The 17988-nt window shown below is 44.9% G+C and overlaps 1 protein-coding gene across 6 annotated transcripts in view; it reads right to left on the reverse strand.

The window, feature by feature from the left end:
- Positions 1-17455, reverse strand: part of CDH4 (cadherin 4) — a 671722-nt gene extending 654267 nt beyond the window's left edge. Inside the window, exons 1-2 of one of the 6 annotated variants that reach the window (XM_075118731.1) lie at positions 17270-17455; positions 13741-13852 (exon numbers count right to left, since the gene is read on the reverse strand). In XM_075118731.1, the coding sequence (XP_074974832.1) occupies positions 13741-13852; positions 17270-17329 (172 nt within the window). In that variant the 5' untranslated portion in view covers positions 17330-17455. Of the gene's footprint in view, positions 1-13740; positions 13853-16186; positions 16372-16397; positions 16550-17269 lie in introns of those variants that run through there. The other 5 variants (XM_075118732.1, XM_075118733.1, XM_075118735.1 and 2 more) reach the window with 5 other exon arrangements.
- Between the last annotated feature and the right edge of the window lie 533 nt (positions 17456-17988).

Raw genomic sequence — 17988 nt, forward strand, 5'->3', positions numbered from 1 at the left:
GGGATGGGCCACCATATGGCGGCATGTTTGGCAGCATTATCCAAACCAGCCCAGCATTCCACAAGGCAAAGAAGAGCCACCAGATGGTGACAACTTGCTGTCATACTAAGAGCCTGATTCGGCACATGAATCGTCTCTCTGAAATCAAAGGAACTTCTCACAGTAGGACTGGCCACACCAGCAAGTGTATGTAGGAGCAAGCACTTAGGGTTGATTTATATCACAGCTACTTTATTTATTTAATTTCCGAATAAGTTGATCCTGGATAAATAGCTTGTTACTTTTTATGCCTTAAATCAGTACTGATTTGGACTTATTCAAGTGCAACCACTTAGTCAAGTGTTTGGGTTTTCACATTTATACAAACACAGAATTGCTAAACCCTGATTTTGTATTTAATTAAAGCACTTGCTACTATATTTCTTGGTGGTTTTGCTCTGCATGCCAAGAATCCCAAATTACATTGCTCTCTAAGACAAGAAACAGTTTCATCTGCTTCTTTGACATGCCTCTGTGGTCACAGCCGGCTCCAGGCACCAGCTTTCCAAGCAGGTGCTTGGGGCGGCATGGAGAATGGGGCGGCAGTCCGTGTCCCACGGCAGCAATTCGGCGGCAGCTCCGCTGCTCTTCCCGCCGCGGCGGCTTTTGGGCCAGGCACGGTGGCAATTCGGCGGCAGCGGCAATTTGGCGGCAACTGCTTGGGGCTGCAAAATTGGTAGAGCCGCCCCTGTCTGTGGTGTCTTTCTGTGGACTTCACATAGCAGGAATTGCTTGACTGGTGTAACAGCTTTGTAAATGACAATTTTTGTAGTCCTGGCTGTTTATCTTTGACTAATTGCTATGTTTGTAATTATTTCAAAGGAAAAATAAAAGGGGTGATTGCTACTAGACACACTCAGGATAGCAAAGTTTTAGGCTGGAACTCATTTTTATGCCTAATCTATAAACAGCTACAAAATTGTGGTTTATAAAGGAAACGGCAAAAGCCTTAATGATAGCAATGCTTCTGAATACCAATGTAACACCCAGATTGGCTCTTGATTTAAATGGAAAGGATTTATATTTTTATTTTTCTGCTGCATGGGTGACACAAATGGACTCTCAGGCCCTACGTGAGTACTTCCAGCCCTTCAACTGAGCCTTCCATAAAATGACTGCTACAACAGAAGAAATTTTAACAGGCTGTGGTGTACCTGACCCTCAGCATAGCAGCTAGCCCCAACATAGCCAATGGAGCATTGAACTAGTCCCTGTTATTGGCTCTCGGTGTTACCAAAGAGTGGCAAATAGGAGCAGACAGGAGATGGTAAAGCAGGAGACAAGTGATGGTAAAGCAGAAATAACTGAGCATTTGCACCAGATGGGAACAGCGGATAAGTAAGAGACAGGGCTGGCATGCAAAGAGTCAGTGTCCTGGAGTTATGTGATGTGTTGGGAAGGGACAGCAGCAGTAGTAGCTGAAAATCTTAGCTTCTAATGACTGTATGGTCCAGATGCCAAAACATTTGTTTCTCCTCTCTCCCTCTGTGCACTTGCAATTTAAAATAAATAAATAAACAAACAACACTAAGAGGCCATGAATGCAGTTCTATTTCAGACAAATATCAGCAACAACAACATTAAAGACTGCAGCAGAAAGGAATTTTACTCAACTAACAACTTTATGCATTTCACAGAAATTCACTTGGGAATGATTCTGCTGAAGGAAATAAAGCAGCCAGTATTACTGACAAATATTTTGAGAAAAACAGATGTTTTCCTTTCAATTCAGTTCAAAACAAAATCTTTATGCTGCATGCTCTTAAGTCTGATGTTTCCTTTATTCTAGGAGACAAATCATGCCCACAGTTACGCCTGGACTTTAGTGGTGATGCACAGCAGAATTTTGGTCCCTTGTGTTTAAATTATTACCTCGTTAAAAGTTACCCTTGCTAGAAGCTAGACAAGTACCATTCGCCTGCTAGCATCCATCTTTGCAGGCTGTTCCAATATTTCTATTTAAAGCTATTTGATCGACACAAAGCCCGTCTGCCAATTTCAAAAAAATAATTTAAAATGTCTCATTGTATCAGGAAAAAACTGACATTGCATGATACAAGGGTGATGTGGGCCATGGAAGTATCTAGATACAATCAAAAAGTTAACCACGGAGTTTTTGCAACTACAAAATACGGTTTCATGTCGAAAAAATACACAGAGATAGATGCTTCTGCCTCTGAATCAGTGTGAGGACTTCAACTGTTCAGGATCAGGCCCATAAAGAACTTCATTTCTAGTCATTGATAAGGAGTCCTTATAAAGGATAACTCATCGGGCCATTGAAAAATTGGAGTTTTACAAATTCTATCCACAGCATGTACGGGACACAATGCTGTAAACGCTTAGTTCTAGGCATAGTACTTCAATGTGTTACCAGTATCCATAAACTAAACTAAATTTATGTACCCCTCTTCCTCTATATTATTAAATTCTGGGTCTATGGAAAAAATAAAATGATTGAGGCTTCCTTAGAAAACCCCATCATCAATACTCCTTCTGAATCAGACTTTTAAGCCCCATCTACACTAGTAAATTGACCCACTGGTGACTATCTATCTAAGGTACTTATATGGCCCCCATTGTCACAGCATTCAAGTGCCTCACAATTTTTAATGCATTTATCTTCATAACACTTCTCTGAGTCAGGTCTGTGCTATTAACTCCAGTGTGCAGATGGGGAACTGAGGCACCAAGAGACTAAGCAACTTGCCCAAGACACACAGGATGTCTGTGGAGGAGACAACAGGAATCAGCAATGGGTCCATGTGAACTGGTGGGGGGGGGAGGAGAAAGAATTTACCCATTAGTGTGGGTAGATTAAACATTTTAAACACTATTTTCACAGATACTAAGGTCAGAAGGGACCATTATGATAATCTAGTCCAACCTCCTGCACAACGCAGGCCACAGAATCTCACCCACCCACTCCTGCGAAAAACGTCTCACCTATGTCTGAGCTATTGAAGTCCTCAAATCGTGGTTTAAAGACTTCAAGGAGCAGAGAATCCTCCAGCAAGTGACCCATGCTACAGAGGAAGGCGAAAAACCTCCAGGGCCTCTTCCTATCTGCCCTGGAGGAAAATTCCTTCCCGACCCCAAATATGGCAATCAGCTAAACCCTGAGCATATGGGCAAGATTCACCAGCCAGATACCCAGGAAAGAATTTTCTGTAGTAACTCAGATCCCACCCCATCTAACATCCCATCACAGGCCATTTGGGCCTATTTACCATGAATATTTAAAGATCAATTAATTACCAAAATCATGTTATCCCATCATACCATCTCCTCCATAAACTTCTCTAGTTTAATCTTAAAGCCAGATAGGTCTTTTGCTCCCACTGCTTTCCTTGGAAGGCTATTCCAAAACTTCACTCCTCTGACGGTTAGAAACCTTCCTCTAATTTCAAGTCTGAACTTCCCAATGACCAGTTTATACCCATTTGTTCTTGAGTCCACATTGGTACTGAGCTTAAATAATTCCTCTCCCTCTCCAGTATTTATCCCTCTGATATATTTATAGAGAGCAATCATATCTCCTCTCAACCTTCTTTTAGTTAGGCTAAACAAGGCAAGCTCCCTGTGTCTCCTTTCATAAGACAGGTTTTCCATTCCTCGGATCATCCTAGTAGCCCTTCTCTGTACCTGTTCCAGTTTGAATTCATCCTTCTTAAACATGGGAGACCAGAACTGCACACAGAAAGCATTCTAGAGATTCTACACTGTCAGCAGCAGTTCTGCTTAGTACCATGGCCAGCAACAGGTCACTTTGCTAATACAGATGTGGCTTTATGGTAACCATGTCTTCTTGAGACTAGAAGATGTTGATGTCAGTGGCATGGACATCAAAAAAACATTATAAAGGTTAACATCAAATCCCAATTTTGTCCCAATATTGAAAACAATATTGTCCCAGATATAACCAAGCCCCATCTCATCATACCAGGAAAAAAATATATGCTGCAAACAGAATTTTCTTCACTAGAATTTGAGGTTTCATTTCATTCTTCTCCTAAATATCACCTAGCCCGGGGTGGCTACTTTGAAGCAGTGCCATTCCTGAATAGTCAAATTACAGAAAAAGAGGAAAAGCAGAGTCTGCTGTTGAAAAAGCCAAGTCATTCAGATAAAGCTCAGTGTCTTCCCTGGAATTTGAGCAAAATTGATTTTACTTAGGTTTGAGACTCTGATCTGGAAAGTAACATTCTTTTAACAATACAAGAGACTTAATTTGCAGGCTCTTATTAAATAATCTGGTCCCATTCAATTGATATACAATTTTTATATTAGGACTGTGATCTGAAGGATAATGCGCAATATGGATAAAATGCAATAGCAGCCTCCATCCTGAAATGTTCAGAGAGTCAATGTATTGGTCCCAGCCTGGGGTCTTCCCTTGAATTCCCAAGAAACGTGGTGCATTCTGACTTACAACAAGCCCCGGGGAAGATAAGTACCTTTAAAGAGGCAGCTATGGGGCTAGAAAAGCATTTCCTGGATAGGATAGGTGCAGAGGAAACTTTTCCTGGAAAACCTTGGGCTGGAAGGAGGAGAGGACAAACCTGCTGGGATGTGCTTTGAAGATTGCAAGAGGAGAAGAGGCCAGCCAAGCTGCCCAACAGTTAGACCAAGAAAGAGGGGATGAACAAACAGTTCCTTTCCCAAAATGTAAAGGCAGAAGACTGATCAACATGTAGGGAAGAGTCCTGGGGCCCACTGAGCATTCACCTGGTTTCAGGGTTTTAATATAAAACCTTGTAAAATGTATTAGGACAGCGTATGATCTTCTTCAATAATTCCCACTCACACGCGGATTCTTTTCTGTTCAAATACACTCCAAGTGGGGAGCATGCAGCATAGTCCACTAGAAAGGTAAGGTCACAGTAAACCAGCGGGGTATCAGAAATAGTTAGAAAAGGCAGTAGTGGCATTCCCCACTGAACAGACTGTGGCTAGTACTGAACAGGGGACCAAGTAACCCTCCCTTTGCTTCCTGGAAATTCTAGCACCAGACACATCAAGGGGACATAATACGACGACATGTCAGAAGATGGGGTGATGGCTGTGCACCCTTCTGTATGAACTGATGGCCTGGAGAGGAAAAGAGGCATGCACGCCGCACTTCCAGAGGGTGGTGTGGAAGTTGCCTCCAATGACACACTCTCAGCGGCACTAAAGGCATTCTACCTGCCTTCAGCATCACGGGCAGAACGTCTCCAGGGACTGACAGCGGGCCAGGACTCCCTCTTCCCCACTAAGCTTTAGAAGCCAAAAGTCACCAAGGAGGCCATAATGCACATGAACAACTTCAAATCCCAGGCGTCGTTTTGGAGATGCTGCATTCACAGGGTTTTATTTTTTTGAGTACAAAGCATTCACGACAAGTCTAAAAGCCTCAGCTAAACAAATGTTTCTATTTTTTAAAAACATTGGTCAAATTAGTCTCTCTCTCTTTTTCCCCCCCTAAAGAGACACGGAAGAAACCACTGGTTTAAATGCCTCCAGCATGCCATGTTTGTAGTTTCCTTTCATCAATGGGCAGATTCATAAAATTGCCTGCGATAAAAAGTAATTAATCTGAGCCCCTCAGAACAGGAGGTTATGGCCTGGGGACGCACTATGAAGCAAAGTCCTTTAAATGTTAAACATTTCAGGGGCTATGGAATATTACAGCTGAAATCCTTATCGCTATTATTTCTCCAGCAGCAGCTACATGCGACTGATAGCAAACGAAAGAGTTGGGTGCGGGGTTTTGTTTTTTAAAGAAAGAACTAATCAAAAGGACTTAGGCAAAAATACAGCAACCCCAGCCAACCCAGAAAATCCTAAAGCAGAGTTAGGGAGTGTTGTGACCCAGTGACAACTGTCCTTTGAGAACTGAAAAGCCAGCGCTGTTAAGTAAACAGAAGGATCGTGTCCCGGACTCCAAGCTAGCCCTGTGATATCTGAATGTACTCCCCCAACCCCCCATTTTGGCCTTGGCTTATCCAGTTGAACTGGAAATTTAGGGGCAGGGATCCATTCTAAACCCAACTTTAGATTTCAGCCAGACTGACTGGCTCACTAATTTCTAAACCAGGCAAATGGGCACTGGGAATGAATATATATTGAATTCAGACTCGACTAAAGTGACTGAAATCCATTATTTGATTGACAGTGGGATGGACTTCAGTGAACTAAATTAAATTTGGAGTAATAGGAAAGATAGGTGTGTCACCTATTCACATTCAGAGCATACAATTATAAAAGCCTTGTAAAGTCTAAGAGTCTGTCTACAGTACATTGGACTGGAGGGTAATTTCAAGCTCAAGCAGACATGCAAAAGTAGAAGCATAGCCACGGCAATGCAAGTGGCAGAAAGGGCTTGCTGCCTGAGTACTTTCCTAGGGTCACAGACAGGATAGCCCCTCCTGCTACCATCAGTCAGAGCAAATGTGGGTATGTCTACCCAAGCTCCAAACTCCATCTCTAGCTCCTGTTTAGCCCTACCCTAAGACAATGGAGCGGAAATGATTGAGTTTTGACAAGAATGTCTTCATCAATGTTTTTCATGCAATGAAGCCCACCAGACATTTAAACACACACTCCCTCTCCCTATGCCCAGTAAATCCTTAGGTATACACTCGTTGCTATATATTTCACCCCAAGAATACTGTTCTGTTCCATTCAGGTTCTTATACTATCACCACAGTATCTTAGCTCCTTCCAGTGGCGCATTTAGAAACATGACTAACATTTGCTGTGTGAGGCTGTTTTTTTTCCTCCCTCATACCTTCTCCCCGCAGAGGAGAAATGTGTGTGCTCTGCCCTATGCAGCTGGGTGAGAAGTGGTTTTCCCATCCAGAGAAAATTTTCAAGAGTTCAAAATTATTCCCCATTCCACAATGGGAAAAATTTCGTCAACATTTTTTATGAAAAATGAGAGAGAGACACACACACAGAAAGACAGACAGACAAACCCTAGAACAGCTAATAGCTGGTGGTTAGAATGCTCACCTGGGAAGCTGGAGTCTCAGCTTTAAATCCTTGCATCTCTCACACGCCAAGTGAGTGATCTAACCAATGGATTATGAGACCACCATCCCAGAATAGACAAAAGCCTGATAATTAGGGGAATCCCCTGGGATGTGGACGATGCATGTTCCCTGCCCTAAATCAGGCAGAGCCGGGTCTTGAACCTGGATCATTCACTTCGCACATGAGTTCCCTGACTACCCACATGTTTTGCCCTGATAATAGGCTAACTGAAATTTGTTTCATTGTCACAGAAGTGTTTTGGCTTTGACAAACTGGCATTGTGTGCCAAAAAATTCTCAACCAGTCCTAGTAGTGTTTTGTTTTGGTAGGATTTTGTTTTGTGTATAAGTACTAGAGTACCCACCTTCTCTTCCCCACATCTATTATATATGTAAGGGGACTGTTGCCCGCTTACTAACATTCAGTGGGGGTGTTTTAGTTGCTAGCTCCCAGTACTAAAAGGGGGAAGGGTCGATCGGGAATCAGGACCCTGAGACTGACAGCCCCCAGGTACAATGGGGAGAGGCCAATGCTCCAGGTCAGCCTGAATGACAGGGCGGGCAGCCTAATCAGAGAGTTAGGAGGCCGGGGAGGTCCCGTCCTCTGTGTGAGCTGGATTTGCCTGGGTCAGACAGACTGGGCCCGAGCTGAGCTGGGGAGCAGAGCTGGGCCAGATCCAGAGGGACCAGAAAAGCAGCCCAGAGAGAGTAGACCCTGTCCTGGGAGCAGAGCTGCAGCCCCAAAGCCAGAGGCACAGCCCAGAGAGAGCAGACTTGCCCTGGGAGCAGAGCTGCAGCAACCAGAGCCAGAGGGGCCAGAAAAGCAGCCCACGAAGCAGGTCAGTGCTGGGAGCAGAGTCACAGAAGCAGCCTGCAGAGCAGACCTGTCCTGGGAGCAGAGCTGCAGCAACCAGAGGCAGAGGGGCCAAGAAGCAGCCCAGGGAGCTGGAGGCAGAGCAGCAGCAGTAGTGCTGAGACCGAGTGGTGGAGCTGGGGCTGGAGCAGTCCGGAGCTGGGTGCGGTGAGCAGCTGGGAAGAGCGAGGGGGACCCTGGGCAGCGGGCCCAGCACAGGGAGACGCCTCAGCCAAGAAGCTCTGCAGGCCAGGCTTAGATCGTAATCCCAGCAGGGCGGGGGCGACACTGGGAAAAAGGGTCCTACCACTTAGAGCCTGAGAGCGTGAGGCCACCACCAGAGCAAGTGTCCAACCCAGAGCATCCCTGCAGCACAGCCAGGGCCTGAGAAGGGGCCTGGGACTTACAAGGAACAGACTGTGAACTGCCCCGACATTCCAGAGACACTGTTTGTGATGTTCCCTGCCACAGGGTGGGGTGATGTGTTTCCTTTAACCTTTCCCATTTTTCCTTATTTTTTTAAAAATTAATTGTTGATTAAATAACTTGCATGTGCTTTAAATTGTAAGTAATGGTCAGGGGGTCAGAGAAGTGCCCAGTGCAAAGAGAGTACCCCGGAGTCAGGACACCCTAGCCCCTGTCCTAGGTGACCACAGCAGGGTTGGGGGTCGAGCCCCCCAGGAATCCTGGTCCCAGCCTCTTTGGGGTTACGAGGACTCTGCCAGACAGGAGAGTGGAAAGGGAGTCCTCAAGGGCTGGGAGACCACTGGGTAAAGGAAGTGGGAGCGAGGACTCAGATCCTTTCGCTAGCCCACTTCACCGGGGTAGTACAGAAGCCAGGAAAGTTCCCCACAATAGCGGGACTATTCCTCCGCTTTCATATACACAGGCATTTGGAGCAAGCACATTAGAGGCTGGTCTGAAATGTGACCTGGACATTTTTTTTTAATTGGGAATTTGCTCATTTTTGCTTTTTACTGTTGCATAAAGGGTTTGTTATGTTTTTTCTCTTGTTTTACACCTTGAAAATATCAGGAATGTGGATTCTGATCTTCCCTGGGTTTGCAGAAGACTCTTGGCGGGGTCTTAGAGATGTTTATTAGGAGCTCTTACACCTTAAATGAATATGTGAGGAGTGTGAGCCTTTAAGAAAAACATACTTTATCCAAAATTTTAATTAGGCCAGGCCTGCATACAGATTTTGTATTGGTTTAATTATTTCAGTTAGGAGTGTGGTTTTTAAAAAAATCAAAATAGTTATACCAGTCAAAGCCCTAATGTGGATCCAGTTAGACTGGTGAATAAGCGTCTTGTAGTGCTGTAGCTTATCCCTCTTCCCACATGGATATAAGCAAAACCAGTATAAGGCCATGTCTACATGTATAGCGCTGCAGCGTGTCTGGTGAAGACGCTCTACGCCACCGGGAGAGAACATAAAAAGAGCACCTCCGTCAGTGGCAGCAGCTGTGTCTGGGGAGAGAAGCTCTCCCGCCGACCTAGCACTATGTACACGAGCACTTATGTTGAGGTACCTTATGCAGCTCACGCAGGGGTGGTTTATTCACACTGCTGAGCAACATAAATTATGCTGACATAAGCTGTAGTGTAGACATAGTCTAAGCACTTTTTTTTTTTAAGCCAATGTAAGTGTGTCTACACTAGGGGATTTATACCACTTTAACTATACCAAAATAGGTAAAGCACTGCCACTTTGGTGTGTGGACAGGACATAAGTCAGTGAAGTTAATGAGATGTGAACAGCAACAAACAAAAGGGAGTTTTAAACAGTTTCACTAAAAATCCTGTTCCTTCTCAATTGCTCCGCTTTCAGTCTCTTGACTTTTGTGCAAGCCACACATGACAGACAATAGTCATGAAACCTAGTGCTCTTCTGGGAGGTGTTCAGATGCTACAGGCTGTGTAAGAACCTATATAGACTAGAATTGTGATATCATTCCACTAGTTCCCCAGGCATCATAGAGTCTTCACAGTGCAGACAATATCTGAATTTTTAATGTAAAAACCCAGATGTTTAAAAAAGAAGAAGCACAATTCAACCTTTCAGACTTTATAAAGAATCATAAAAAAGGGCACCAGACCAATTTGTTTATATACTTTTGCAAGTCACCTTTAAATGACACAGCCCACTATTACCAGCAGCCTACTCGCTACCTACTCCTCCTGCCCTCTGAGACAAAAAAGTCATTGCCCCAATACACCTGAACCCCACTAATCCAGTGATCAAACCCCTATGGTTGCTCCTGAACTCAGTCTCCAGGGTAGCAGTACATCTCAGTGCCACCAACCCCTCAGGATAGATGTTCTCACCAGTTTAAGTTAATATTAATTATTAACAAAGCAGAGAAAAAGATACCAGCACAGTAACTGTCCTCTGCTACACTGCAGCTTTGAGATGGTTCAGTTTTAGCCTAAGGAAAAATACTTTAACCATCCTATTTTAGACATTACTATGCATCAGTGATCATGACTGTAAGTTTATTATCCTGAAAACAAAAACAGAGAAAAATATATATGATTACATCCAAACAACTCGTAATAAAAGAGGAAAGGGCAGCATTTCTAAGGGAACCACTGGCTCTCCAGACCACATCAGCTAATACTCCATATTAAGCCACGGTATTTGCAATGAGGTGCCATATACAGTATATGCAGCCCTATTGGGGAAAGCTATTTAAAGCCTAATTAGCATGAAATTTTTAGAATGCAAATGCTTTTCATTTAGACATAAAACAAAATGCCATGACATTTGTTCCATCCATTTATCATAAACATGTTAATTACTGTGTAACAAATAATTCCTTCTGGAATCTATGTGTTTTGAGGAAGTTAGAGAGCTGACTCAGGCAAATAAGATGAGCCACAAAGTAGCAGTTAATAGCTTATGACATACTGATAATAAAACAAGGACAACGTTAAAGCTTTTATTGTCAAATTAAGGCTAAGCTATTTCCATTGGAATAACTCAATTATAAGTAGTCATTATCTGTTTAACTTTATTCAAACCAAGAATGCTAGGAGCACTTTTATTTCGATACGTGTATTCATAACATATATATTTGTGAGCCACGTATTACAAAGCTTAGCATGTAAATGCTGTATTTATCATCTCACTGTTTTTAAGCAGCCTGGAATAGGCTTCATTTATTAACACTGAATCTTATTAACGTTGGCTGAAATTCATTCCAGTCCTGAGGTCCAGCACAAGGCCGACTGGACCACATAGATCCTTTGGGGTAAATCCTCAGCTGGTGTAAACTGTCAGAGCTCCAGGGAAGTCAACTGCAAACTACACCAGTTGATAATCTACCCCCTGGGGCTAAGTGGAATTTGTGTTGGTCGTCACAGAGGTACATTTCATCTTTTGAGAGTCACTTGAAAAGAAAAAACTCCCCCCCTCTCCCCTCCGCCTCGAATCCCCAAAAATCTTGGCAGGCCAAAACCTACATGACTTTCTCACACAAACAGCCCCACTGAGCCTGAAGAGGAATTGCCGAATACTGTTGACAAGATGTTAGTAACTGGCAGAAAAGCTTTGCTTGGCTAGATAGTGTGAAACATATGCCAATCCATCAAACACATTAATATAAACAACATGAACCCATTTTGGGGCTGAACTATTGTTGAATACTTCACCCAGATGGAAAGAAAGAGGTAAACATTTTATGTTGCAGACACAGTGTGTTAGGAAGTAAAATTAAACGAAAACTGGAAAACTACCAATTTTGCATGCTTGAGTGTATATATATATATATATATATATATATATATATATATATATATATAAAGAACAACATAAGCACAAAGTGGAATTTTGTGTGGCAGATTTTTTTCCCCAATTATACAAATTAATTAGCTATATTTCTTTCTCTATGATAAACAGCAGCATGTATTGGAGAGTACAATTCCAAAGGTGTAAAGAAGACACTTTAACTGGCAAACACAACATTGTTGGCAAACACAACATTTGCACTTTTTTCTCTCTCCTACAGTTGACAAAATGCTCTGCAACTGACATAACACCTGGCAATGTTACATGGCACACATTTCACATACGATGTGTATAGATGTTTATATATTTAAACAACATATTGAGGGCCATTTCTCCTCCATGTCAGTGAAAGTTTTGTCATGACTGCAATGGGAGCTCAATCAGGGTTCATTATATACATGTTTTTATTCAACTCAACTAGACTGACTGTATAAATATAATTTCATATTATTTAAAGAGGACATCTGTTATTGAAATGAAATAACAGCTACTCCATTGGCTTAGCTGGCAATAACTTTGAACTCTTCTAAACAGACCCTCTGCTCCAGCCCTGTTGTCCACCTACACAATATGCAGCACAATTTATCAACAGCAAATTGTCATAAATACTCCTCCGAAGTGGCAGACTAATGACGTTATTATTTAGTAAGATGAAAAGGAGAGAGAAATATTTGGAAAACGCTGTAAATCAAAATGAGTTCCCATAGCCAAAGGGTCAGAATCTAAATGCTCGGCTCACAGACTGATCAGCAAAATCCTACAGTTTTGGTAGCGGGGGGAGAACTTTAACTATGTAAATACCTGGTAGCATTTCTGTATTACTTTATGCCTTATGGTATTCCTGGATTTGTCTATGTGACGTTTCTGTATAGTTATCCTTCAAATTAAAAATAATAAAGTTTAAAAAATCTGCTAATTGATGCCAGGGTCAGCCAGGTGAATTCTTGCACACTGGAACTAAGACAACTAGGCTGAAAAAACAAACTGATTGCCAGACCACGGAGAGATAAAAGGGCTATATAACTGAAGCAAAAATGCTCAGTTCCAGATGATGAAGCCAGAAAGAGAACCACAGCAATCCTGTATCTCTAAGGAATCCAAGAGGTAGAACTAGTGTCAGCTATTGAGCGGGGGGGATAGAAGAGGGCATAATTCCCACCATACTGGGAAAAGACCACAAAAAGTGAGAAAATAAACTTGTGAGAAAGTTTACAATCCATTCAATATACAACATTGAACACCGGTGTCCTGCTTAGCCCTTTTCAAAACTCCTATATAGCATCTGTTGGAGATTACCAGTGTACAGAGGTGTCATATTTTGTCTTACAAAATTGGCCAGCAGGAAAACAAGGATACATTTCCTGTATCATGCAAATATAAAAGTTTAATTATTTTTAACTTGAAAGGGAAACAGATCAATACATAAGATTATCTATTGCCATTTGGATTATGAAGATGTCTTAGAGTTTACAATCACAAAAGTGGTTATAATCCTGCAATTACTATACAGCTAATCGGTAATGCCTTCCTGCTTGTGTTTTCATGTTGTCAGTGGGGCAGTAATGAAAATGAATGCCACATTTGTGAACAGAATGTCTGTAGGCTTGTTTACCACATTTCCAACAACAACGTCTGCTTTATCATGCATTTCAAAGCAGGGATAATTTAAGGACTTTTGAATTTCATACATAAAAATACTCTGTAAAAATCAAATCTAAAGCTCCTGCGACAGGGTGGGGAGTGGGAGATCAGAGGTGAAATGGATGACGTCATGTACTATATTCCAATAATTCACTTGAGTCAGACAATATGTGGCCATGGAATGATTCATCTAATTCACAAAACTACTACTCTCAGGTAAATCACTTCATGCTTCATCCTCCTACAAACATTATTTGATGGATAATTTCACCAGCAAAACCAGAGAATTCTGGCCTTTTGCCTCTCAGATCTCTAAGCTTCTCTCCCCCACAAGGAAAAAAAAAAGAATGAGCATGAAAGATTTTCACTGCAGCTTCTAGGAATCATTTCATTCCACTTACCTTTGAGTAACTTCTGCCCTTCCATGATATTTTGCGAAACCAAAGCTGTGTAATCTTCTTCTGAAAAGCCAGGCTTGCAAGTGGGTCTGACAGTAAAATCCCCATTGTGTGCCTGCAGAGAACAACCAAAGGGAAACAAACAACTTTGACTTTTGTTTGTAAGGATATTCTTGTTCAGATGTTGAGGAGCAGGGGAACCTGAACAACAAAGCAGTGTGCAATAAAAGATGACAAAGAGTCTGTAGGAGTGGATCCAGGCCATATTAGAAAAATTAAACTGGACAGAAAATAGTGGCATGAAATACAATAAGGAACCGTTATTCATAGGAAGCCTGGTTTACTGGGTATGATTAAAGGGGTGGGGAGGAGGATCAGCAATTCATCAATGACAACAATGTTCCTATATTACAGGCATCCTGTGCCCTGATCTTGCAACCTTAAAATCAGTGGAAGTTTTGCAATCCTTAAGGAAGATCCAGCCCCACACTGTGGGACTGGAGTGTGATTAAAAATAATTCAGAGAGAACTGGAAAGAGGAGCACCCGTGTCTGAATTTGACAATTACCCTCACCACCAACTCCACCCCATCCCCCGAATGTCTCTTGAAGTCCCAGTTAAGCTGCAGTGCGGGGCTGCTCTACATTTGAGACGTTAAGCACCGGGCACCTCGCCTAGCAAATCAGGGCAGAATTGCTGAGCAATAACCACCTGGCAGGGAGCGAGGGTGCACGCAAGCCTGAAACACAAGAACATGCACCCGAAGGTTAATAGAGAACAGACCCCCTAAGGATGACCCCACACCTGCTGCCTCGAGCCAAGGCAGCCTATTAGCATTGCCCAGCCAAAAACCTGCCGGCCTTAAAGGGAAAGCGTCGCCGGAAAACTTGGCTGCTGGCAAGCAACTTTCTCTTTGCAGAGACGGATGCGCCAAGGACTGGGCTCCGGATGCGATGCTCCCCGCGTGACCCCGAACCCAGGGTGGGGCCGGGGGCGATGTGATGCTCTCGGACCCCTGCTCAGCTCCGGCCAAAGTACCAAGCACCGGCCGGGACACCTTCCCCCATAAAGCTCCTTGTCTACAACTAAAGGCTGGCGGCAAGGGATGGGCTGAAGCCCTGGGGGCAAAGAGAAGATCTCTCCCGAGCAGTCGCTAATGGATAGAGATTTCACATGGAAACAACCCAGGGGGCTCTAGGATCTCACTGATCAGGGCGAAAGATACAGACACATACTCCCACGCAGACAGAGCCCCTCAAGCCAGGAAATGAGATCAGCTCCACTCAGGTGGATTTTAAAATAATTATGAACTGAGAGAAAGCTGCATTTCAAAAGCAAAAAGAAAAACCCACCCGGCTTGCCCTTTCAGATGAGCTTACTAAGCAGAAAGAAAAGCCAATGTAATCTCTGCTAGAAAATCACACTTGGGAGACAGATGCCAGCTCTTCTATGGGAAGTGCAAGAAAGCAGCAGCTCTGTGGACTCTTGACTGTCTCCGGCAAGATGTTGCAATTAGGAAACATTTCAAAGAAGAATAGCTTTTGAAGTGAAGAGAATAGCTTTTGAATTTAAAATCGCCCAGTTCTTAGAACTGTGCTCGCTAGTGCCGCTGGGGAGGGGGGGGGGGGGATATGCCACTGTTTTACCGCCCCTCCCCCTTCCAGGGCTGATAACTGGGACATGATGGACCTTTCCCACAGATTAAACTTGGCACACAGGGGCTCAGCCTGAAAAATCAATAATGCCACTGGTTTATAGAACAAGCCCGACACAACAACAACATTGTCCAGGCAACATTCTAAGAACGCATCTACGTGACGGATAGATCGTTTATACATTATATAATTGGGGGGGGGTCATTTGTTTTGTCTGACTCTTTGATGGGATTGCATTGAGAAACTGAAAACAAACTTTTCAAGCCATTAGCCCGTTGGACCCACCAGGCCCAGTTAAAATATACCGTAAATTATGTAGCGGAAATACGGAGGTTATAAAAATAGCGACCGTGCAGGCAAAGGAACTACTTGTGAGGATTTGTACTCCACATTCAGCACTATGGAGCCACAACATTCAATTCGGAAGACTCCATTACAGAGTCTCCTGCGAATGTGCATTAAAAATACACCGATAAATGAGCTCTGTCTTGCAGATCCGGAGTACAGAATGAAGACTGTTTCACAATACAGCGAAGATCAGCGTAGCAACGCATACACAAGCCATTAAAGTTTATCGTGGGAAATGCATATTGAGAATCATGCACAAGTTCTGTCAACCCCCCCCCCCCCCCCGCCCCGCGCGCTGCACTGACAGGATCCCTTTAATGACATCAAATGTTAGATGTGAAACTAAGCGAAGTACGCCATAAAAACGGCACACAGCAAATTCTATAAGGGAGCGGAGATAAATCTACCAAAGCTACGGAACTCAGAAGTTAAAGGATGCTCCATACACGTTTAGCCCACCCTGCCGTGCCTGGTCCTCTCTCTGCCGCTGATCACTGCATGGCTTTGACTCTCTCGGGAGTGGCTGCAACACCGAGGCACACACCATGAGGGTGAAATGCTGGGGTTCAAGTCCCAGTTTGAGCCTCAGCTCTGAAGTTCCTGCATTTGGTCGCATTAGAACAGAGCCTTAACGTTATTGCAAAAAGAAAACAATACCCCGCAGGAGAAGAATTGGACTGCACCGAGCTGGAACGGATCGGGACCTTCGTCTCGGCCGGCCGAGGGGTGCCGTGTTACACGCACCGCTCTGCCTTTGCGAGACAGCCCCCACCCCCCACGGTTTCCATGTCGTCTCTCCGTACAGGAGGTTTAGTCTGCCAGTGCCTATGAATGGCTCGGGAGACAGCCGTGTGTGTGTGTGTGTGTGTGTGTGTGTGTGTGTGTGTGTGTGTGTGTGTGTGTGTGTGTGTGTGTGTGTGTGTGTGTTCGCTCCAGCGTGAGATACACACAGACCTGGCATTGTTGCACACACTCCCCGCAACAAGCCAGGCAATAACGCGCGTGCTGCCACTTTCTCCAGACAAGAGATGAAACACACACACACACAATCACTCTCTCTCTCACACACACACACACAATCACTCTCTCACACACACACACAATCACTCTCTCACACACACACACAATCACTCTCTCTCTCTCACACACACAATCACTCTCTCTCTCACACACACACACACACACACACAATCACTCTCTCTCTCACACACACAATCACTCTCTCACACACACACACAATCACTCTCTCACACACACAGACACACACAGAGACGTGTGGGATTCTCTGGCTGCAGGCAGCTCTGTGCCTGGGTAGCCAAAGGCGCATCTCCCCAGCTGTATGCAGATAGGTCCGTGTCCGTGTCCGTGTCCGTGTGTCCGTCCGTGTGCGCGCGCGGGGATCCGTGTTCCAACAGGCGACCCACGCCCCCCACGGCCGAAGGCGGCGAGCCCACCCCGCGGCGAGCCCCCGCTTCCCCGCTGCACCCTCTGGGCCACTCGGCGGCGCGGGAGCCGGGCACCCCACTTACCCTGGCCGAGCCACAGCAGGGAAGCAGCAGCAGAAGTAGCATTCCTGAGCCAATCGTCATTTCCCCGGCTGCGCTCGGACTCCGGGCTGGCCCCGCTCCTCGCCGCTCGCCCAGCGCCCGGGCTGCCTCCCTCCAGCCTGCCTGGGCAGTCCCAGCGCCCCTGCTTCGCTCCCCCGCCCCCGACAGCCGCTCGCTGGCTCCCGGTCCCCCCCTTCCGCTCGCCCGCTCTGAACTGCAGGTGAAGCGCTGGCGGTGCGGCTCTGGCGAGTCCCCGCCTCCCAAGCCCGGCCCGCCCGGCTCGGAGTGACAGGCAGCCTTAAAGGGGCCGCCTCCGTCTGCTCCTCGCTCTGACGTGCGGCAGAAGCGAAGAGGCAGGAGCGCGCTTCACAGCCCCCTTCTGCTGCTGACACAGGCGAGGGTAGCCGCCGGCAGCTTGATACCTGCACCGAGATCCAGGCTGACCCCTGCAGGAGGTACCCCTGTTCCACGGGTGCATTGCACTAGATAGAGGGCTTGCTGTGTCTCACCAGGATCCTTTAGGTAAGTGAAGGTAGGAGGAATAAAGAGACGACGTGATCACCATGGGGGCGCCAGCCTCCAAGCAGGAGCCCCAAAGGACTTCATTATCTGACTGGCTATCACACAGTCACTTGGCATTATGAAACCACTGGCATTTAAAGGATGGAGCTAGTGTTCCTAAGTTTTATTCAGTGTACTTG

Source organism: Caretta caretta, chromosome 13 (assembly GCF_965140235.1).
Source record: "Caretta caretta isolate rCarCar2 chromosome 13, rCarCar1.hap1, whole genome shotgun sequence".
NCBI classification, from domain to species: Eukaryota; Metazoa; Chordata; order Testudines; family Cheloniidae; genus Caretta; species Caretta caretta.